Source organism: Gallinula chloropus, assembly GCF_964237585.1.
Source record: "Gallinula chloropus genome assembly, chromosome: 1".
NCBI lineage: Eukaryota > Metazoa > Chordata > Aves > Gruiformes > Rallidae > Gallinula > Gallinula chloropus.
The window spans coordinates 202261959-202287637 of record NC_140085.1 but is presented as its reverse complement, the minus strand read 5'-3'; the positions used below and the strand labels follow the sequence as shown (position 1 = coordinate 202287637).

The window sequence follows — 25679 nt, the reverse complement described above, 5'->3', positions numbered from 1 at the left end:
GTCTCGTACCTTATTGCCAGAGCTTTGTGAAATTAGTTACTTTGAAACATCACTGGGTGTGGGATTTATTTGAAAGGCCCATGGAGGTAGCTGTCCCCTTTCGCAGGAGACTCCAGCCACTGTACTAATATCTTTTGTAGTTCGTTTGTGGAACCACAAAGATTTACTGCCCCTCAGTATTTTACAAGTATGTAGGTGGAGGGAAATTGCACGTGACTGCATTACATGGCAAAGAAAAGAAAGGGAGGTTGAGTCTCCTTCCCATTCACATGAGGTTGTATCTACATCTGCATATGAATGCAATTTTTCAGCTTTCAGTGACTACGCCTCTACACTTACACTGCAGAACCTTTCTTGGCATAGATATGGTGACAAAATTATTCCAGGGCCTCAAAGTATTTGTCTAGAAGTAATTTTCCTGCTGGCATAGCATATCAGTGCCCAAAAATATATATAAACTAAACCAACTGAATGCTGTCTGTGAGCACAGTAATTTCCACAGCAGGGGTTTTTCTGGCCCACTAACAAAAATGAAAGATACTAGATTTTCACCATCAAATGCAATGTGTGTGTATTACAGTAGAACATTGCATGAGAATCTGTCTGAATGTAAGTTTAAAAGCATAATTTTAGGGAAAAACTTATAAACAGTTTGATGACATATAAAGTACATTTTGTGGAATGACAGCTGTTACAACTTATATGACTACTTCACTATCGATGCCCATCTATCCTTACACTTAGTTTGCAGGAATCAAATTTAGCTGTAGTGCTGAAACCGTCTCTCACTTTTCTGCCTACGTCGTCTCCCTCTCAGTTTACTTATCATGATGAAGACTTAGCATCATGCACTTAATTCCATCACATAGAGACTGTGAGGCAACTATAACCAGGGAATGTACTCAGAAGACAGAAAAGCAGTCATTGCCAGAAAATAACAAAAATTAATTGCCCAGGTAACTGTTACACAGTAATAACAAACATTCCAGAATAAATAGAAACTAAATGCATTTCTCTAAAAGAAACTCAGAGGAGATTTTCTTTTCTGCAGCTCTTCCATCTGCAATATGAGTTTTTTCCAGGGCTCAAATTTAGAAGAAAAAATCCCCTCAGCGAAGACCTCATTTCCCAAAGAGGAAAAGGATAGGCTATACTGAATCTCTTGAAAAAACAAGCTATTTTGTCTAGCATCGTCTCTCCACATGTTATATGATATGCAAATATAAAGACACACTTAGCTATCTGCAGTCATTGCAGGAGTGCCAATTTGAAAAGCAAAAATAAACGCTCTCTGCAATATCTACGCTTTCATTTGGGAATCCACAGGCATTTAATGGGATTTATGATATGTCTGACTTCTAGCAATAATACAGTTGAACTAGAAACTAAGCTATACAACAAGAGGAAGCAAACAAAATCATGACTGTACTAAAAACAAAAGACAATTTGTATTCAACAACAGTATCTTGACACTGACAGAACAATTTCTGAAGGCTTCTAAACTCTAAATCTTCTGTAACCTCAAGGCAGCATATTCACCACTGGTGGCACAAAGACTATTGTTGTTACATTCAAGTTTTGTACTGGGAATAAGACAATCTTGAAACAGAAATTCCAGGGCTATTCAGTGGCATTTGCAGTATATGAGCTTTAATTACTCTGGTGCTCCAAAAACTGTCATCAGAAGGGTGGATATTTAATTTTTGAAGTTCCGTAATCACATGCACATTGTACTTAAAATACTGAGCATCCAATAATGAGCAAACTATAAAGGACCAGCATGCATACGAACTGCAGCCTACCGTACCTGGTGAATGAAGTGGAGGGGAGCACATCAGAACAACTCCTTGACCTTCACGTACAGAGACAGCGCTTCTTGTCCGACCACTAAAATTCCCCAGATCTATGAAAAGAACAGAGCATTTTTTTAGTTACACAGAAAAGATTTTAAATTTTTGGTGAGTCACATTTTATTTCCTCTTGTAAAACTGGCAGTTCCTTTTTTCATATCTTAATCTATAATAGAAGGGACTTTAAAATAAATCTATCTTCATTACAAAAAATTCCATGTTGCATCAGTATTTTACTATTCTTTTTATTGCACTTGGATACAGTATCAAAAGAAAAGCAGCAGACATTATATTTACAAAAAAACATTTCATAGTCCTTTTATTTATTTTTGTTACATCCTGTTTGGGTTTTTTCCACCTGTAGAAATGATTCTTGCACGGTGGGGAAAAATAAAAATAATAAAAGAGGAAAAAACACCTTGTCTAACATCCAGACTAATTATGTTGCTAATATCACATTGTGATGAGAAAAAGTGAAAATCAGCCTTATTGATTCTAAAACCAAATCTGGTCTATAGAACATTTACTCTCTTACATTATTTTCCTTCTGATTCCTCCAGTGTTGTAAACACAATCCAGCTATGTGTAAATATACTTCCCTCTGAAAGTTTCACTCCAGCAGGTGAATAAGGAACATTTCACTTTTCATACAAAAACTTTTGAATAAAGCTGTAGAGCAGTTCTATGAACAGTCACTGTGCTTATTTAAAGCCTCTGAAACAGAAGTTACGATTACTCCATGTAGCACAGGGAACTCTGGACCTGGATTCTGTATGGATAGGGCCAGTGGGAGCATCTTTCAATGACATTCAATGACCCATGGCCATACCTCTTAATTTTTGCACACTGACCAAGGTGCTAGTATGAGCCAGGCAGCACCAAACAGTTTGAATAGGTTTCCTAACTGCATTCAGCTGACAGTTCTTTGTCAGATGCTGAAATACCACATCTTCCTCCATGTCTAGAAGTGCATAAAACTGAAGTTCAATCATTTTCAAAAGTAATATGAGTCGATCTTTGATGTATTTCATAATGGGGATTCGGTGCACTTTTTAAGTAGAAAGAGACTTTTAATCATTCCAAATGCTTTTCACATTTTTAAAAGATGTCCTGGGCATAGTCAGAAGCCTAAAATTTAAATGTATTTAAATTTGTGCTGGTTTTGGCCAAAATAAGTCAGTGTTCCAAATCCAACAATATCATGTTTGAATATAGAAAAGGTGGATGGGTTTCAGAAGAATTTTAAGTAATAAAAGGGCCATGTTCCCAAATTATGCAAATTTTTCTAGGCAATAGTTACTGAAATATTATATTGCATTTCAAGCATGATCATCATGTATTGTAATACAATCTGGTGTAATTTCACTTTAAAGTATTACCTGATGAATGCTACTTGATGGTATATTCTACAGAGATGTAATTATTCTTATTTTATGTCTAGAAAGAAGAGGGCTGATATATCCTGGTATAAACAATTATTTTGGATGAGAGAACAACTTACAGTGAAAAGTTATGTTAGTTAAGAATGTCTGGATCTCACTTGTGTGCGACTTTGGGTCAATAAATCTATGTATGTTTGTGTTAAATTCTGTATTTTTCTAAAAGGAAGGTGGTATATAAACCTGTATTATCTGCAGTTTATTAAGAAACCAATACTTACCTTTCACTTTAATGCACAATTTAGGAACACAATCATCCTTTAAATACATTCTTGCTAAGTTACTATAAAAACAGTGCATATCCTTAAAAATTTTTTTCAGGGCCAATTTTTCAGGCAAGAATAACACTGTATTATGATGCATTTTTTCTTGTAGCCTTCCTCCCCAAGAAAATATGATTACTTTTCTCTGTACAGTTTGACATACTCCTTAAATGCCTTCAAAGTTCCAGACTGTGTGCATGAAAAAATCTCGGTGAATTTAAACTACGGAAAGAACTTGAACTGATATGCCATGGTTTCAACATATTTTAAAAAGATGTTCTAAGACTAGAATAGCTGTTTTATAACAAGTACACAGGCCATTGCTTTGTGTTGCAGTAGATATTATCACAGCACTACATCCTTCCCCTTACATTTGGAGGTAAAAAAGAACCTGTTGCAGACATTAGAAAAAGAGCTTTAATAGTGTTGACTACCTGAAACCCCTACTGCAGATTTTCTACATAAACTATAAAGGAGAATTCTTTTAAAAAGAACATCTTCCCCCATCTCCCTGAAAAAAAAACCCACAACAATGAAAAAAACGCCAAACAAACCAAAAGCATACAGAGGTTTGGATCAAGGAAGAAAAGCTGAATAAATGAAAACATTGTGAGTCAATAGCAGAAGTTCATACTAATATAAGGAGAGATTCTCTACAATTTAAACAGAGAGAGTGACAAGGAAGCCATTTTTATTGCCTCCGATTCATAACCTGGAAACCTGTCAAGGCAAAAGGAGTGGAATTTTTGACATCTAAATTTCAACGTTTATAGGTATAAGTAAAAGTTTTAGATTATTAGCTATTTTTTTTCTTCTGGTGAATAAATGCTATTTCCCAATTACCTATAGCGCCCTCAGTATTATTTTTTCCATTTCCTGTTCCCTCACTGTGAGACAAATATTCTTTTTTTTTTTCTTTTTGTCTCCAAATGGAAAACAAAGATTTTTTTTTAATTTAAAAATAAAATTATGATGTGTGACTCAAGTTTCTATTTGTTCAAACCAATTAATTTCAACCTAAAGAAGGAAAGTAACAAAGAGATTTGAATTTCAGGTCTTTTTGGATGTTGGTTCTAACTTGGATTTCTTGTTAGCATACAGTGAAAAAAAAAAAGGATTAACAGGTACAAAAGCAGAGATTTAGATGTAAAACTAATAAATGTAGGAAAGCTTAAAAGGAAGGAAAGGTGAAGGACCATGCTTGCAGTTTCCTCATATTAAAATAATAAATCCACTATGGAATCAAATGAAAAGGAAATTTAATTCATTCCCTGTAAATCTCATCCATTTCATATGTAGCCAAACTAAAAAAAAAAAAAAATTAAAAAAGCTAATAAAATATATTCAAACCCTTATCATTTTACTTTAAAATCTCTCTAAAAAAAAAAAAAAGAAAAGAAAAGAAAAGAAAAGAAAGTATGGACGTAATACAGCTTTAGAGGTGGGGACTGTAACCTCTCACACAGCAGTGCTTGCATTCAGATCAGCATTCCTGCTGCAGTATAAACCCATAACATGTGTGACATGTCAGACAGCCCCAGCCAGAATGAGTTTATCCTTCATATTATTATGACGTCTATGGTTGGTTGATAAGAAAATGCCTTTTTGTGGTACATAGGTGTTAATCTTATGCTCTGAAAGATTAGATTTATTTACCCTTCTGTCAGCACTAGCAGCTAAGATATCACCTATTATTTTCAAAGCAGTTCCCGGAGTTTTAGCTCCATGACTTCCATACTCTTTAGCATGATGCACAGCCTTGACCATCTTGAAAATACATAGTTAAGTACCAGTTACCATTTCCAATGCAAAGATAATATTAGCACTATATATGCAAAACATACAAAGATGGACTGTGTGTGACAGCAGTAGCACAATTGTTTTATTGCTAAAGTAATGTTAAATTCAACAAATAATATATGGTGTCACTAGAGAACAACCTGTTGCAAAGGACTGGTCCCCACTATGAAAGGGAAATGGTAGAGAAATTCCAGGCTAGTGAAGATCTGAAACTGTAAATCCAATGGGTTCGGTGCTTGGCTTTCTGGATGTCTTACTTGAACTTGACATAGAATTAGCTCAGTGTAGTGCTGCATCTTTCACAGAAGTTAGAAGCTAGGGAAAAGTATTCAAATCTCTGATCCAAAACAGCTGCCAGGAGGTATGGCTATTTCCATTCTTCTCAAAATAGCTGAAGTATGAGTTTCTCTCAGCACACATATCATAGAATAATAGAATCATGGTATCATAGAATGGTTTGGAAGGAACCTTAAAGACCATCTATCTCTACCCCCCGTCATGGGCAGTGACACCCTTCCCTAGCCCAGGTTGCCCAAAGCCACATCCAGTCTGGCCTTGAACACTGCCAGGGAAACAGGGGCAGCCACAACTTATCTGGGAAACCTGTGCCCGGGTCTCACCACCCTCACAGAGAAGAATTTCTTTATGTATGTATTGGTGTGCATTGTGGAAGAATGACACTCAACTCCACAAGAGTATTGGTTTAAAAAAAGAAAAAAAAAGCCAGAACACTTCTGCAGAAAGAGAAAGGAGAAATGGAAAATACATGAGAAAAAATGTCAGGGCAGTCAAAGCAACTGAAAAGCTTTGCAGGACTAGCAACAAAATAAAAAATTAAAGAAAATTGAAATAATCTGCCATTGGCAGAAGGATTTATACAAAGGTTGAAGCAGTTTTTACTGATTTTCCTTCACTGTATTTTGCCTTTTAGACATGCATAAGAGTGATCATTCATTCTCTATGTTCATCAGTTGACTTCAGCTGATGGAAGCAACAGTAAATGAGCAGGTTTTTGTGACCCAGAAAACATTCCACTGATAATTGCTATAAAATTAGGATCATATTAAAAATAAAAAGCAGATCTTGTTTTTATTTTAGTCAATTACTGCTTGGTAACCAAGAATGGGAAGCTGTAGAAGGCTCTGTAGTTCATTATCAGTGACTTACACCAGACAGACAATTTACTTTTAAAGGAGAAATTTGACTGGTGCAGAGCAACATCTTCTGCCAGCTCAATTATGTTAGTTTAAAATATTTTATGTGCAAATTTATTATGAAATTTAAAATGGGCCTCATATAATATGTATTAAAATGTTTAAAAACATATGCTGAAGACATCTAAAGATAAGTATAAAGCAGGTGATATTCTTTCTAATGAGGTAAAAATAGCTCTACTCGAGGTAAAATTCTTCTGTCAAGCCAAGGACAAACTTATTCATTGCATTGTCACTACAGAAAGGATAGCCTTCCTCTCCTTGTATTTGAAAGACAGCACTAAGAAATAGACCTTGAGGTGGAATTGTAGCTCTTTAAAAACGTAAGATTTACAGGGAAAAGAATTCTGTTAAAAATATGTTTTTCAAAATTCCATTATAAACTAAATCAAAAACATGGTTTGACTGTACACTCTAAACAATGGGAAATATAAATGTTGTGTTTAATAGCCCATAAACACAGGCTATAGAAGAATGAAAGGTAGGTATAAAAAGAAATGACATGTATGATTGTATAGAGAACTTTCAAATTGGATGAATTAAATACAATACTCACAAGACATCAAGGTGTCCAAAGAAATGACTAGAACATTGACATTCATTTATTTTCTAGGTATGCCAGATTAAAGGTGGAGTTGTGTTATTAGAGTCACTCATTGGACCTAAGGGTAACTTTTAATACTGAAAATGTTAACTATAAAAGGTGTCAAAGGAAGCTCAAACAAAAAGATTTCTGCCATGGCAGAAACATCATCTCACCGTGGTTAATGGAAAAAACACACATCCCGATCTTTAAAAATCACATTACCATAGGACTTTTAGCTGACAAAATAAGGGCAATATTCAAGTACTTAAGAATGTATCTTGTTTATTATCCTCGCTGCTGTTATTATTTATTACCAGAAAGCTTTTGAATCCTTCACGGATCACCAGTCTGACATGACCTGAGGAAGGTCATCTTTTTCTTCTCAAAGAAGTTATTATGCAATTATAAAATGAGACATAACAGAAAGAGAGTACAGAGAAGCAACAATGTATTTTAAGCCTGTATGCCAGCCACCAAGTGTCTCTGTACATCTGCAGAGCCATTGGTCTAGTGGAGGGTGTCCCCACCCATTGTCACGTGGGATTGGAACTAGATGATCTTTAAGATATCTTTCAACCCAAACCAGTCTAGGATTCTATGATTCATTCTATATGGATGTTCTTAGAGTGTCAACAAAACATGACAAGGAGCACAGGGGATATCTGAACATGTAGAAGAGGAATGAAGAAGGATACATGATACTGTATCAACATCTTCCAGAATCTTTCCCAGCTACTACAGCAAAGAGGTCTTTTTCCTCAGAAAAGAAAAAAAAAAAGTCATTAAGGGATGATGGTGGTCCTCCTTGAGTGTGTTATTACAAAAAGAAAATAATTTTCCTTCTACCATGCTGTGAGCATGAACTACAATGCATATACTATTGAATCATTAGCCCTGAACTAAATTTATACTAGGACTGCAGAGAAGTAATTAACTAAAGAAGCATAATTTTTCTGTCCTTTGTGACATATATATACATATATACATATATAAAATTTTATATAATAATTCAAAAATACCTATCTACTACAGTCAGTAGTTTTATCCTGTTTATTATCTAGCTTTTTTACGTCTAGTTCTTTTGTCTTATAAGTAGACAACATTGTTTTGTACTTTCTATGTTTCCTATCACAGAGAAGTAATGAATACATAAACACGGCTAATACCTGCTACTATAATAAAATTTACTACAGTAATAATTAACTATTCTGGTGAAGATAAGAAATATATAGAAGTATTTCCTAAAATGATTTAGTGATTATCACATGAAATACAATGCGATCTTTTTTAATTTTAACTTTCAGAATTTAGATTGTTATTTATAATTAATTATATATTAAGTAGAACTTTTTATAAAAGGCTACAAATACAATTTACCCCATTAACTACACCATATTTTGAAAAAGTGAATATTAGTTTTCAATTGAAATATTCACTATCTGTGAATCTACAAAGAGTTTATATAAAATATAAATTTATATTCTTCAATAGTTTTCACTTGACCAGCTACTCTTTTTTTTTTTTAATAATCTATTTGTCCATGGAAGGATACTCCAGGAGTCTTATACATATTGGGAGCTTCGAAGAGTTTTTTTTTATTTTGTTACCTCTGAACACCACCAGTATTGTCAATAAAGCTTAATTCCCAGTGCCTTGAAGAAGAAAGGGAATTCGTAGATACCAAAGTCTCTGTGAACTTCAGGAGAATTTCTACACTCATAAATCCTGAAGTACTGGACAAAAATTAATTAGAAGACGAAATACTTGTATGCAGGATAAAATAACAATATTACGTTGAAAATTATACAGCTGTTTTATGATTCAACTTGCCATATTAATTACATGATATCTGTGATGCTTGTGGTTATGGTTGTTAATAGTTATGATTAATTAACCACAATCATTCTGTGTCTGTCAGGTTTCATCTATTTTCACAAGAATTATTTCAGTATGCTTCTTATCTGTTTTTCATATCTGCATACTGCAATATCAATGCAAAACACAGAACCAAGTGTAAATATTATGGTTAAGATACTTTCATCCTTTCACTCCATTCATGATATGTCATTTAGGAGCAACCATTAAAACTAACCAACCAACATTATGAACAGATGAAGGGAAAGATTTTAAAATACAGTCACCAACATTCAATCACCAAATCAAAGTGGATCAATAAATGGTACTATTTCCAAATCTTCTGAGCAAGTAGATTTTCACTTTATGCAATGTATTTTTTTATAAACACTTTTTTTTTTTTACATGATATTATCTGCTTCTTAAGAAACACCTATTTATATTTGCATTCCTTTTAAATTCACCTTTCCGGTACCGAGTGGAATACTAACCTGTATATATTCTGTATAAATTATATTTATAATTCTACTTTCTTAGTTTTTAACCCCTGTATTTATGAATGTTTCTTCTATTTTTATTCGCTCTTGTAGTCATATTTTAAAATTGTATTCATTCTCAATATCCAAGGATGTGTTCACAAAATCACAGAATTACTAGGTTGGAAAAGACCTCTGAGATCATCAAGTCCAACCATACCTGTCCTCTACTAAACTATATCCCTGAGCACTTCATCTACCCATCTTTTAAATACATACATGGTCAGTGACTCAACCATCTTCCTGGGCAGCCTGAAAACCCTTTCAGTGAAGAACTTTTTCCTAATTTCTAATCTGAACCTGCCCTGGTGCAGCTTGAGTCCCTCGTCCTATCACCTGTCGCTCGGTGATATTGCAAAGACCTTTTCATTTATTGTAACTTTTTTTCAACTAGATCAATTTCCTTCATGTAATTAGTGACTAAAGACAACAATGCCAGATTGAATTTTGCATGGTTAGATATAGAATGACTTGAAAAGTACGGTTTCATATCATGTATCATCATACAGAATTGACAAATGATAATCTCCTCCCTATAGTTTATTGAAAAATCACTACGTATGTGTTGTGTCTTAAAGGAGGCCGATCTGTAACAGTGTAATACAGAAGAAAACCATTTTCTGACCATTCTGTGTAAACAAGTCATTAAGGATAAGGTATTCTGTATTTTTCTTAGCTAATTCAAATCAGAGAGTAGAACATTGCTTATATATCTATATATAAACATAAATAGAGATATTTTCGGTCATTGGTTCTGGTCCCAACGATAATAGAATGGTTTCACTACCATATGTACAAGACAATATCACAAGCGTTTAGCCTCAGGAATCCTTTCTCCTACATCTCCTAAGTTTCAGATCTGACATTTCCAATGCTGGAATTTATCAGAAGAAAGGGAAAAAACAGATAAGAAATTAAATTATTCTCATCAGGTAAATGTGACAAAGGAAGTAAGCCTTCCCAGGGTCAGAAGACATGACGCTGAGCTCACCTAAATTAAAATCTTTACAGTTTCTACAGCTTCTGCATTCAAGGCTATCTTGCTTCTTTTATACTACACTGACGGAATGCCAGTATTTTCATGACTTGTTTCATCTGACCTAGTTTAGATCTCTAATTTAAGAAGATATTAATCCTACCCAAGAATTGATTATTTCTCTTTACTGACTACAAAGGGGACCTAGATTTACAGAGGCTCTGCAGAAAATAACAGAAAAGCCAGTGGCCCTGTTCTGAATATAGCAATGTGGACATGTTTGATAATGTTTAGGTTGTTATTTTTTTGCTAACCAAATTATATTTTAAATAAATGGAGGTTTTGTTTCAGAACTGCAAGTTACATGTGCGTGAACTAGAACAAATATAATAATTAGGAATTGCTGTTCAGATCCAAGGTTTGGAAAATGGAATGAGTATCAGACTCCAGTAAGAGATAGAAGCTTGCAGGCACCATTTCTGTGAAGTATGACATATCCAATTCTGACTGCACCCTAGACAAGCAATTTCATAGTCTCTACTTTTCACAGAAGAGTGTATAAAAGTCTCCATACTTCATTTCTGGTCTGTCATAAAGAAAAGAAGGTGGTCATAATCTCCCAGATATTATTTATTTGCTCATCTCTAAGATTTTTTGTGCCTAATATGACCTACAAGTCAATTGTGACAAGATAACTAAGTGCTTGGACGCATCCAAGGAGTAAATCTGGAAGACCTTGGTTTAGCTGAATAGCTCAACTGGAAAGGAAGACCTTGCAAACACAGTGTTTCTTAAGTACCAGCTGGTTATCACATGTGAACCCAGGTAATATTTCTGATGAGGTGTTTTGTATTGAAGCATGTTATTCTGCGTAATATCAAAGTGATGGGAGTCACTGCAAATCACAGATCAGGATATGAGCATGTAATTGAACATGTAAGAGTCATCAAATATAAATAAATTGTCACCAGTCAGATGAGCTACTCTAAATTACTGTCTATATCCTTCAACCTTTTCAATCTGGAAACTAGAACACATAAATTAAAATCCCTGTGAAGGTGGTTTAACCATTCATTTAATGATGTAATGTGTAGTAAAAAAAAAAGACATACTATTTATTTATTTGTCATATCAATAGAGTTAAATCTTCATACTAGGTTTCGTAATGTCATGAGATCCTGGCTAAAGCTGTTTCATATGCTCACCAAAGGGCATTTATTTCTCCAACTTCTCTCTTTGTATTTTAATGTTTCTCTTCTATGCCATTTATTTTCTAATTCTGCCACATGCTAGTGTCAGATAGCTTGTTTAGCATGCAGTATATCCCCTCCTCTTCTTTCTTCTCTCCTCTCTTCCTGTCATACTTCCTATCAAAACAATATCCTACCTAAGATATCTATGTAAGAAACTGAGTGAAGACACAGGTCTATCAGTATTACTATATAGGCTCCCATATTGTGACAAGGTTGCACAAAGAAGTAATCACAGCTTTTGTTTTAGGAATATACATCAGGCAGCAATCCCTCAGTAGTTCATCTGATCATTTGTCACAATTATATATTATTGCCTGTTGATCAATAGAAATAAAAGTAAAATATGTTTCCTGAACTAAGTCAGTTATGGATTGATTTCTTTAAGCAATCTAATAATTGCTTCTCTTTTAACTGACCTTCCTAGGGCAAAGCAAATTACCACCAAGCATGTCCCAGCTGTAACAGTGGTGGAGACTTCTGATACTGAAACTACGCACAATTAAAGCTGTGAAAGCTTTTCGTTTGGAAATTGTGGGTAGTTGGGTAGTATTACTAACACAGTGGAGAATAACAGAACAGCTTCTCTTCTCATATGGACTGCTGACCACACAGCATATCAAATGTCAGACCGTGCTATCCAAGCATGCAGACATACCTAACCGTAGTAGTATGCAAACCTTCAATCAAAAAATAAAATCCTGAAAGGCAGAGATTCCCATTTAAGTCAACTGAAATTGTTTAAAGGACTGGTATGGGTGTTCTACCTAAGAAGCATACTTCCTCCTACATTACAGCTAATGAATTACACAGTACTTGTAAGCCTTAAAGTTGTGAGTGACCACAATCACAGGCTTACATTTATATGAAGATTTGCCACCAAAAAACCACTGGGCTCTGTGATGCAGGTATTGGGTCATGTGGGCCATATCAACCCCTGAGAGGTTAAAAAAATAAATTTAATTCTGGAGAAGATTTCAGAAATTTTGAAAAATGTTGAAAAGAATTCCAGCCATTTCAAACATACGGTGTGCATTTGGTAGAACAGACTAAATGCATATGTTTTTACCAGCAAGGAGAGAATCCAGGCTTCTGTGGTGAATATGCTGTATGAAATAATCGAAAATTCACTTCAGAAAAACAAGTGTGTCAATGTGTTGAAATTAGTCATACTGAAATGGACCAAATAATTAGAGACTGTGAAATGAAGTCTATGAAGATGCTTGGTCAGATTTTAATTTTATGAAATTATGTAAAGAATTGTTTGGATTTTAATGAATATCAAAGAGAAACCTGAAAAAAAAATCCACAGATGAAGCACCTACAGAACAGGTTCAGCAGAACTATGGCCAGATGATCTGAACGGCTTAGAGCAGTAACCTCAGAGGTGCTGAATGTATTGTTCCTGAATATAGGATGCTAATTTAAAAGGACCAGCCACAGACAAAGAACATTACTAATAGAAAATAAGGTGTGAAATTCTGCGTATGTGAAGCTGCAATATTTCAGGAGAAAGATCTCTTGGGTTCTAGATGGTTAACATTGAATATTAAAAGTGTAGTTTGTTTTCCCCTGCTGCAATAAGAGTTATAGTTGTTTTTTACCAAAAAGGGCTGAGCTTTTGCTGTCTGAATATCAGGTCCTTTGAAAATTTCTGTCACATAAATATGATGTGTTGTTCTGATGCCACACTTGTAAAAAGAGGTTGACAAATCCGAAAGGCTTTAGAGAACAGTTATGAGATTAATTTGCATTACAGAAAACATCTTGCAGTGATAAATGCCTAAGCCTAAGAAAAAATATTCTGATGAAGTTAAAGGTGAGAAAAGGAAAAAGACTTTTTCTATCATTTCCTCTTCTGAAAAGAAAATATCTGAGATTCTGAATCAATCATCTCGTGAGTCTATCTGATCCTACAAATAAACAATGTGTGATTGTTTAAGTTCACTCATAGAAATGGTCCCTTTCAACTCTGTGAGTATACTCAACTGATTTAAATATATGCATAAATGTTTTCATATATTGGAATATTATTTTTAACATTGATTAAATCCATAAATTGCTTGCACAACAAATCATAGCAAACAAAACCATACTCTTAGAAAAGACAAAGAAAAATTAATCAAGGCTTTTCAGTGATGTGTGGGAAAGAAAAGAAAAATTATTAATGTTGAAAAGTAAAACATAACAGATTAGTGAACTGTTAACATTTTAATAATGATTGGAGAAATCTCATTTGAAGGACTGGCATTTAAGGAGATGGTTTCTAAACACCTGAGGAGAATTGCATCCATCCTATTAATGTAATTTAATATAAACTATTTTGGTTAATTCATTGTAACCCATTTTGCATGTTTCACACTCTAAGGAGATGAAATGGGATTTTTTATCAGTGTAATTGCAAATTATTGACAAGAACAAGTACAGTGGTAGCATACATTCATTTCATCCAAGTCAATTACTACTAAATATTACATGTTTCCAGTTAACAATGCAAGAATGGATTGTAGGTTAAAATTAATTGTGATTAAGTTCATTACAAGTAAAAATGTCATGTTAGAATATTTACACTGGTTCAGATAAAGTCGTATCATAAATGTCTATGGCCTATCAAAGATTCGTCAAATATAAGCAAACCTAAAATGAATGGTAATATGACTAAGTAATGGTGACTAGTCATTGAGGAGATTCATGTATGATTATATTTTAATGTAACAGCCTAATGCCAAGAAATTAATTTTGAATGAAATAGAAAAACATTTTAAAGTGTTATTTGGAATACAGATGAGTGTTTTTCTTTTAACATACCACCGTATTTGTGTGTGCTAAATTTTATTCTCAGGTGGGGTTCAGTTTTCTGATAATTACATCTGAGCCAGTCATCCTAATCTTTCTTTAAAGACAATGCAAAGAAATAGACACTTCAAAGACTTGATTCATTTGACCTATTTTAGATGTCAACTTGACATGAATGAATTGTATCCTAGTAGTGCAATAGATTAAGTAGGGAATATAAATAATTAGATCAGGTGCAGCTGCCTATAGTGTAGATATCTGACATTAAAGGAGAATGAATAAAGGGCATTTAGAGGCACTTCGCTATTTCCTTGATCTTAGAATTATAGAATCTTAGAATGGTTTTGGTTGGAAGAGACCTCAGTGATCACCTAATCCCAACCCCCCCTGCCATGGGCAGGGACACCCTCCACTAGACCAGGTTGCCCAAAGCCCCATCCAACCTGGCCTTAGTTGACGTTACTTTTATTTATGCTAACCTTAATTTTGGTCCGTTTTCTAATTAACTTAAATGTTGTGTTCTTGGTCACTGGGATCACTTGGAAAATAAATGGAATTCCACATTTATTTTCTCTGTACTTTTCTTGTCATTTTGTCTTATATTACTGCAGTGAAATTCTCCACAAGACTTGTGAACCTTTCCTGAAGCAATTTATAGGCAATGACAATGACTGGTCAGTCTTGTTAGATCTTATAGACACTGCCTTTCAGTAGAGCTGACATAGATGCTCATGGCACAGTGTCTGTAGAGAAGGCACGTCCAATACATCTACTGTGAAGAGGATACAAATTCTCTGCCTCCAGCAGACTACTCAATAGCTGTTTGGTGAAATAACTCATGTCCTGCCTTCTTATTATTTAATGTGAAATAATCTCCAGAATCATTAACTTTATGTTATCTTTTTTTGGGGGTAGGAAGGGTGGGTGGGCTGGGGAAGGGGGGTGGGGGGAAAGAAGAAAGTTTTTAAATGTTTAAATAGAATCTGTTTAAAGGCAAGTGCCTATTGCCCTTCTAGCCTCACCCTAAGCATCCACCTTAATGCATCTCATGTGTGAAGAGTCTCAGTAAAGGTCCAACCATCTTACTGTGTCCTTGTTTATCTCAATGTGTAAATAAAAAAAGAGAAAAAAAGAGGGGTGTTTGAGGGTATACACATGTATATACTTGAGAATATATTCCAAGGTTGTTTTGCACTGGGAGTCTACACTAGTCAATTATATCAATGATGAGAAAAATGCACACAGTTGTTACAAGCATTCTGAAAAGAGCTCTGGTACACTTGCGGTGCATAAGGGGTCGGCATACATCTTTACCATGGAATGATGGCTTGTCATTCAGAAAGCACAGAGCCAAGAAACCTCTCAGGAGTTGTCATGCAGACCGACTCTGAAACTGGGTTCTTGTTCATTTGGTTATGCAATATGAATATTTTCATGTGGCAGCTGATTCCAGTAAGCTTTCACAAGTTTCACTTAAAAATTTAAGTTTTCTACAAATGAATTCTAGCCCATATATGGACTTCAATTGCTTTACTAGACATGGAAGGTGAAATGTATTGTTTCTTCAGATCTGAGAGAAAGATTTCAAGTTTCACAACACGAAAAAGTGGCAGAACAATGTAGGACCTTCCTCTTCTCTCCAGAAGGAAGAGGTCACAACTTTGTGGTATAACATATAAATGCAGTTAACTATAAATGTATTAAAATAATTTCCTTTTTCTCCATACTCTTATAGTAAAGAAAGGTCTTATGATCCAGACAATATGTAGCAATGATGGTCAGGTGCTAAGCAGGGGAGAACACGCTCTCACTCAATGATAGTCATAAAGGTTTGAAAAGGCAGAATCAGGAAGAATCTGTCTGCTTTTCATTTGATCCTGGGTGTCCCTTAGTATCTCCAGTGATAAGCAGAGTGTTAGTGCTAGATCCATGGACAGAGTAGTGGAGCTACTTTCATCTTTCGTCCCCTTACAAGGAATTGTAGCTGATGGGCCAGAGCTTTATTTGCAATTTGACCTTCAAATGCCACAGTGTCACACAACCAGATGATGCAAGTCCCGGTTTGTAGCTGTTACTTTCCTCTTTCAACATATAAGCTTATAAATCTGTCTTTCATTTTTTCGGGGCACATGTAAAACCACTATTTTAAAACTAAAACTGATATTTCTTGAGGATGCTTTATGTCTTCTACCCGTTAACTACACATTCAGCTAAATTCTGTGAGCCAGAAGAGACAGCTTGTCATTTAGATATTCCATCATATCAACATGCTTACAGTATGGGGAGGAGGGTGGAATTCCTTACTGTTCTCATTATTTGTTTTTACTTTTTCTCCTAAAGAAATATCAGTTTCTGAAATTCCTAAACTAACAGTAAAACTGCCTTAGTAATAAGTTCAAAACTCTAAAGTTAGTTGATTAATTACATATTTTATATTGTTCCTAGAGTCTAGGGCTGAAAAAATCCCTAAATTAATTTTCTATATTCAAATCAATACAAAGAGTTATAATTTTTTTCTTCCAATCCAATTTGGTGTCAAAGAACTTTGTCAGTCCTGTCTCTCAGAACATGGAAATACATGTTTTTACTTGCCTTTTGAATAAAACGAAAATACTCTACTCCATAGCCTTACCCTATAGCATATTTCACTTCAGTGCAACAATATAGGCACAGTGGTGCTTATTTCAGCTCCAAACTTAAAGTTAATTAACAGATGAAAGGACGTACAGAAGTTGGGAGTCAGGCATCGCAGGAACAGAGGATAATTCATAGTTGAGAGGACCTCAGGAGGTTGCTGGTTCATCACGTGTTTAAGCAAGGCCATTCAGAGGGTTAGACCAGGTTGTTTGGAGCTGCATCTTGGGTCTTGAAAACCTCCAAGGATGGACACTGCACGTCACTGGTAAACCTCTGGTACTGCCTAGCTGTCCTCATAGGGAAAATGTTTCTCCTTATAAGTCTCATTCAAGCACAATTTTGTGCTTGTTTTGTCTTTTCCTCCTGGCAATCAGCATGTTTTGGATCCACCTCCATGTTAACTTCCCTACAGGCACTGAGGAGCTGCTGTTAGGTTCCATGAAGCTGTCTCTACTCCAAGATGAACAAACCCAGCTCTCTCAGTCTCTCCTCACAGTGGCCAGCCCTCACCACCTTGGTGGCCTCCCTCTGAACTCCCTCTAGTTCATGAATGTTTTCCCTCTACTAGTGGGCTTGAAACTGGACAGAGTAAAAATTAGTCATGTCATGAAATAATTGTATCTCATCAGCAGAGACTGTGTTCTGCTACGTGCCTGAGTCCTTAATTTCCATCTCTTAAACAGTAGACTATTACCTCTGTAATTACTTAAATAACTCCTAAAATAATTTAAAATTATTAGTAAAATAATTTAAATAGAAGTACTTCCTTGCCTCAATATTTATAAAGAGGCTGCAATTTAGGTCCTGTAACAGTCAGTCAGAATCTCTTAGTGCTAAAAACATGAGCCTCTACAACTAAAGTAAATGGGCACCCTTTAATGTGGACAAATATAAACATCTCAGGGGACAACTGTGACATTCAACATACTCTGGCCACAAGTTTCTTTTCTATCAGGAAAATTATCTAATAAAGTCACTGTGTGGTACCTGTTAGAGGCAGAAAGACACTATCTGTGTAAGTTCAGGGTTTTTTCTCATTTACATCGGTGATGAACTTATCAATATTATCTCCTCAGAAATCATGCTTTGAGTAGTCCACATATTTTATTGTCATGTTTTTTGTGCAAATTCTTTGTGGGCATTAAACTCTTTCTACTGAATTAGTACCAAGAAATGAAAAATACCCAGGTACAGTAATAAGAGAATGACATAGGCCCACCACATGGACTGTCTTTCTAAAAAAGGTTCTGACAGTTGAAAACGTAATTATATTCAGTCCTTTATGTACCAGGTCTCTATGAACTGATTCTCTCATTTACTTTGTGTCACTGAAATAAATGGAATTATGCAAATATAACCCCACATGCAGATCAGTTTCCTTGTGCTTTTGTTATCTAACTAGGCAAAGCTCAGAGGCATGGAAGGTTAACATAGGATATAAATATTTTCCAACAGCCTAATGCTCTGTAAAGAACAGTGTATAAGACAGACAAAAATGTGTTTAATCAAAAGTGCTGGTGATAAAGAAAATAAAGTACAATTATTAATCTACTGAAACTGTAGATGAAAGGGGTCAAGTTAATCCCTTATATCATTCCATTAACTTTGCAGAGTATCTATCATAAAGGGTAAATTCAACAATTATATATTCAGCTGAGAACTAAATTATGTCTTATTGATAGTTTTGTGACTCTGCTTTTGTGCCAGAATCAGTATTAGTGAAGAGGAGCAAGAGAGCGTAAACCACCCATTTTTCATTTACGCATACATACGCAGTGTTTATAAAGGGCAAAACATTTTCAGAGAACTCACAAATAAATACCTTCTGGGTTTCAGGTTCGAGTGCCAGTCAGGCAAATTATTGCGAAGGGACTTAGCGGATCACCAGTACCAGAACTCTGTTCAGAGGCAGCCACTGTTCTTAAGCCCACGTAAAGTAAACCTTATTTTTAGCAGTATGTAATGTACAGAAACAAGTAGGCCTACAACATGCACAGGTTTTGAGTGGGGGGTTTAAAAGGGTTTCTGTGTGCATCCTGGCTAGACAGCAGTTCTGCATTTTCCATTGGGTAGAAAGAAGTACACTGACAAGATGACCCTAGGTCATCCTGTGACATAACTTTTTTATTCAAACACTGCCTCACCCAAAACAGTGCCTAAAATATGTGGGGTTTGACCATCTTTGGAAGTTAGAAATGCAGAAGAGCTGTTCTTTGTGCAGAGGCATGGCTTCAGCTTCTCTCTGTACATGAAAGCACCTTCCAAGCCTGCACACTCACAAAAATAGCACACCTCCAGGAAGCATCTTCTATCCACCTTGGAAAGAGAAATCATACCCACATTTTTCCCTGGTTTCGACCACTGTATGTGAGTGTACAACTATAAGAGGGAGTTCAAGCCATTTCCATCTTTTATTGCTTCATCCTTATGGAAGATAAAAAATGACAGCTCATGTTTCAGATCTTTTGTATTGTTTTTCTGTTTGGAGTACAGTAGGTGTGCACAGCCAAATCTCAGTGACAGGTATCCAGCCTACTATTCATAGCACATTAATTTGAATTCAAACATGGAACTAGAATCTGACTTTGGCCAAGAAACTTCTCCTTTCTCCTCCATAAAACTGTCATAGAATAATTTAGGTTGGAAGGGACCTCCAGAGATCATTTACAACCCTCTGTTAAAGGCAGGACCAACTTTGATCAGACTGCCCTGTCTGATCAAGTTTTGAATTTCTCTAAGGAACCTCTCTGCCAGAAGAGTAGAGTTAGCAAACTGCCTCTTGGGGTGAGACAATTTAGGACTAAAGTATTGGGAAAATAAAAATATATTACTAATAATTTTGGTTACATTAAGGGTTACTTACTTCATGTCTACATGAGTGAATTTTTTTATATGGTTAGAGATGGCAAGGTTAGTGCAATGATTGTCACAGAGAATAAATCAGGTATCTCATATGTAGTTGACTGGAGAAGAGAAAACGTGCAAAAGTAAATTTCAGAAATCCCATGAGTAAAAAGATGGCATGTCAAAGTCAAGCAGCTAATCAGACTACATACCCTCAGGTATACCAATAAATCAAGTTGTCATGAGTACTTCTAATGAAAGACCATTTGTGAAAGTTTTACCTTTACTTCAGCTAGTATTCAGCAAGTGAATAACTGCTATGCTGCTCCAAACAGAAAATGCAAAACAGTAAAAAATAGAGAATGCAATTTTTAAACATCTCTAGGTACATTAAGAAGTGATAAATACAGAAATGACCATTGCAATAATCTACTATAACTCCTGTGTGACATGAACTATGGGATTCCTCTAAATTAACTGGTGTTTAAAATAGACATCTCTTCCAGAAAAGAAAAAAAGATGAGTAACCATTTTTTCCTCTCTGTGAAGTTGCAACTTATTCCCAATTAAAAACAAGACAAAACAAACACTTTAAGTTCCAAATGCTGATTTTTTTTTTTTTTTTGCTTCACCTGCTACATTACATTTTTGTTATGTATCAGTGCATCAATAGCTTTCCTTTGCAGAGCTAAACAAATAAAGTTCAATCTTTTCAGGAAAAAAAATCTGATTTTTTTCTACTGAGTCCTCCAACTCCTCTCCCATTCATCAACATAATTTTTAACTTTTAGGCCCCAGAAGTGACAGGGTAGAGAGGAAGATCATGAATCATCATACTGTTGGTATCGAAAGAATAACCTTGATTTTTGATTAAGAACTCCAATAAAATGGAAACTGGAATAATTCAAAACAGTCCTTCCCTGAGATGAGAAGGCCGAGGAGAGACACTGCCACCGGGAGCTGACCCATAGGGCAACATGAGCCAAGACAGAGCAACAAAGAATATCACCACAGGAAACACTGTACCACAGCCTAAAGCTAGAGTGCCGGTCATACAAGATCCCTTTCATCCTGTTAGACAAAGGAGCTCAAAACTCTTGACCCTGCTAAATCTCAGATGGGAAATCTACAGCTAGGCAGAGAAAGGAAAATAAAATGCTCCTTAAAACTGAGATTTTTTTTTTTTTTTTTTTTTTTTTTTCCTTATCCACAGAGCTCTATGTGAGCAATTGAACTCCCTGGGAAGATCTGTGTTCTGGTCACACTGTTACCTGTTGACTTCAAGCAAGGTGGCAGAAACTGTGTCAGTCCATTTCGTTGGTAGCTTCTATATTCCAGTGGACTGTTGTGATGGTAGGAAAAGATCAGGAAGATTGCTGTGCAGTAGGAATCAGTGGATTTTTAATTTATTTTTTATATATATATATATATATATACATATATATATATTTCTTTCATAGGTCTAGAAAGGAAACCTTGTATCCACTAACTCTTGGGTCATTTTTAATATTATTCTAATGAAAATCTTCATTAGAATCACAGAATCACAGAATTACAAGGTTGGAAAAGACCTTTAAGATCATCAAGTCCAACCACTCCTGTCCTATGCTAAACCATATTCCTAGGTACCTCATCTACCCTTTGTTTAAACACATCCAGGGATGGTGACTCAACCACCTCCCTGGTCAGCTTTTTAACTGATCTAGTGGTTAGATCAGAGGACAGTCTATTAAACTCAACATTTTACATGTGTTCTTACGTCTAGGCTCTAAAATAATAGATTCATTTTATGGAAGTAAAAGAAGTTTTGGTCAAATTTGTGTAGGAGGAACCAGCCCCTTGAAAAGTAACCTCAAGGTGCAATTGCAAACTGTTTCATTTATGAATTTCTTGAGGAGAACAAATCATTTAAGAATTAAGTTCACAAAAGAAAATTTGGAGGCTAACAGAAGGCAATGACTGTTACAAGACTGCACATTCTCTGGTTCAAATCTCCCTCACATTACACATTCTTTTACCAAAGGATCCTGATGTGCTTCTCAGCCTTGGACACTGTCGCTATTATCTGGCTCAGCTGCTGCTTTGTAAAGCCTTGGGCAAACATGGTCCAAGAGACAGAGCAGAAACAGCTAAAGCAATGACAAGCAAAGCAGTCCTGTATAGAGTGACATTTAATACAGAAGTCTGGGGATAATGGTTATCTCAGAAATTTTAAATCTATACATATACGTGTGTGTGCCTATCAGCTACACAAATATAAAGAATATGTTTGTATTTTAAATACACCAGTATGCATATATATTACTTCTGTGATGTAATTAATTGATTAACAACAGTTTTAACAGGGACACTATTCACACAGACTGAGCTCACTCAGAACTATGTGCACAGAATATGATGTAAAAAAGAAAGGCAGTGAATTGCCAATTTCAGGCTATCTGATAAGTTATAGCAGAGCTGAAAAAGTGCTGTTATGTCATTGCACACATATCTGTTACAGGTAGGCTGAAAGATCTGAATTTAGTCTCTGAGGAGCTGCAGGGAAGAGAATAAAATGATACATGTGCTGTGGTTACTACAGAGAGGTGAATTGCCAGATACTTACTTTTTTTTTAAGGAAGAATTTATGAAATATGGAGCTCAAGATCAGGGAAAAAAATCCCCAAGAAACATTAAGTTGTGCAAATTCATGCAAATGGAATGAGGGTTCACACTCCTCATTACTACCAGAGCTTGCTTTCTCATGATGGCTATGACAAAAACACATATCAGTTGAGGATGAAAGGAAAATTATTGCAAAATGCATTACGAGACTGCCTAGTGTTACTTTAATGTTCCCACTACTACTATATTTATCTGACACTTGTGGAAAAGCACGGTATGAACTGACACCACTTGAAAGAATGAACAGCTGTAAAGTCTGTAAGAATAGTGTTTTTGTTGTTAATTTGGGTTATTAGATACATATTTGCCGCAAGCTTCAGTATTTTCTGGTACTTCTGATTATGAATGGAAAGAGTGATAGTAGAGGTGGGAAAGAATAATAACGTGGTGAAGAAATGATGCAACTTTTTTCTCACTAGTTATATTTGTCAGTATATGTGGAAGGACAGCGTCTGCTCTTTTAATTCTACCTTGTCAAAGACCTTTGCCAATGCAAAAAAAGGAAAAAAAAAAAAAAGATAAAAAGAAAAGGAGTAAACCATAAAGAAAACATACAGGGCAGTGATAAGAATGAAACCTGGTCAGTCACAAAAATTGATGAGGGCAAGTGAGATTGTAAGAAGTTATTCCAGCAAGGCTATATGAGGGGGGACCTTGTTAACTGGGAAACTAAAGGAAAAGGGGGAACCAGAAAAGGCACGTGCAGAGACACAGGACACACAACTGACTAAACAAACAGGGGAACAATGACAAGCAACAAACCTCACCAGTCACACTAATTGATAGACAGTAAAGAATACACAGGCATCACCTTCAAGGAGAGCAAACTGGACTTTGCAACTAAGACTGCAAACCATGGTGGGGGGGACCCAAAAGGATAGAGTTTTACACACCCACAGGGTGCTTGCAGGGGAATGGAGACTAGGGAGGAACAAAGGAGAAGGTAGACAGAAAACAGTATAAAAAGTGTTGGTCACATAGAAAATAGGCTGGTCAGTACACGTGTCTGGCAGAGCTCTGTGTCTGACCACTGCAGTCTCTCACCCCTGTCTTTTTATAGCTGCTTATTCAACTTTTTCTTAACAACATGTCTGCATAATCTCACTCTATCTCATGCATATGTGTGCTGCAAGGGCTAAGTGCCAGCTACTGGTGACACCTCTGTGTGTGTGAGTGAAAACTGGTGCCAGCTATTGTAGCCAGTGTGGTCTTTAACCTCCAGACATGGGGCCAGAAATGGTGTGTGTTCCTAGAACCAGCTACTGGGGGGGAAACAGGGTGAGTGAGGGTCTCACTCTGTACCAGTCTCTGTAACGAGAATGCATGTGACAGTCCATGCCCCTGGTGCTGGCTATTGGGGGATCAAACACACCAAACTTGATGTGCCTGCATCTGTATTCACTAGCAAAATTCAAGCTGGACTAGTCAGGTATGGACCTGAGAATCTGTTGGGCAAAGATGACTGTGTGACTGCTGCAGATTTGTCAGTGAGCATCAAGCTGGACCAGCCACTCATTAGGGGACCTGCAAAGTGTGTAAAGTAGGCTTGGGATAAAGGCAGGCATGGTGGGTAAACAGAGGGGTCATGTTGCTGCTTAAGGGATCTGAAAATGTGTGTGTGCTTGTGAACCTGGAAAATGTCCTCTGTGTGTCTGCACAAGTGAAATTCTATCTACCAGAAGAATAAGAGGAGGATTCTTGCCTGTCTGTGCTTGATTTATGTGTGACCTGCATCTGGGTGCTGATGAAGGCTGTGCCTTATTTTTGTCAATATGTATGACCACCCGTGTAAGTGTCCTGTGTGTCCCTGTGCACCAGACTGGGCTCCAGTGGCCAGGCAGGAAAGTCCTCTGCACAGCAGCTGGAGTAGGTGGCCATGTTCAGTACAAAAGCAGAACGCTGGTATTGTATCACTATCGAACTAGTCCAAACAGCTATCTTAGGTAGTATGTTAACACTATTTTGTTGAACAATGTATATAGAGAAGAAGCAGCAAGAAGTTAAGTGTGAATATACTGGAAGTGCCAGATCAGACCCAACACAGTTTAAAAGAGGAAATATTATTTTTTTGTCAGTCTGACATTCCTCCAGGCAACTCTACATTCTGCACTTCATTTTAAAATGTTCTCACTATTTTTCTTTAAATAAAATATATTGCAGTGCAATCTAATTATTGAGTCTGATACTACCAGAGTTCTTTCACACCTTCAGACCCTTTTTATCTTAATGTGCATTCCTGAGATGAGAACAATTATGTAACATCCACAAAAGTTTCCATGAACAAGGAAAAGAAAAATATAATTTATGTAAACTAAATGTGTTCTACTTTTACCAAGTAAACTATGCAAAGAACCTGCATAAAAGTAAATAGCAGTTTTATAAATCAAACCTTAAGTGCCTAAATGCATTCACATTTCAAGCAGTAATTTAAAGAGTTGAAGCAGAAACACCATCTTTGCAACCATTATAATTCAAACACTGAAACCTGTAAACTTTTTATTATAGCCTTTTTTCAAAATGCTTATGCTTAATGTAAGAAAAGTATTTCTACTTCTGGTAATTTGTGCTGTCAGAAAGGTACAAACACTGAATGTAAAGTTACTTCCTGTAGGTACACTATTTGTAGGCTATGTCTATAAGATACAGTAAAATTACCATTTTTGTAATTACTTCAAACATAATTTCATGTATGCTATCATGTAAATCTTTCCCAGCCTGAGTGTTTATTCACAAACTGATGGGCATGTCAGATAACTTACATGAAGTCAGTGAATTAGACCCTTCTAATGGCAAAACAACCCATTGATACAATTCCAGATTGCGGGTCCCATAGATGTGATAACGCAGATCACATTGAGATATGAGATGCTCACTAATGATTTAGTATGGGAACCAAGTCTCAAATTGTTGCCTGCCTGTTGGTTTCCGTCTTGAAAATCAATGTCACTTGTTTCATCTCTCTTCTCAAAA

General features: G+C 35.8%; 1 protein-coding gene across 2 annotated transcripts in view; it reads right to left on the bottom strand.

Moving 5' to 3' along the window:
- The window catches only part of CNTN5 (contactin 5), a gene marked incomplete at both ends in the record, with an annotated part of 341700 nt that overhangs the window by 181813 nt on the left and 134208 nt on the right, over positions 1-25679 (bottom strand). For both annotated transcript variants that reach the window (XM_084278561.1, XM_084278562.1), the window contains one exon: positions 1808-1903. In XM_084278561.1, coding sequence (XP_084134687.1) covers positions 1808-1903 — 96 coding nt within the window. The remainder of the gene's footprint in view (positions 1-1807; positions 1904-25679) is intronic.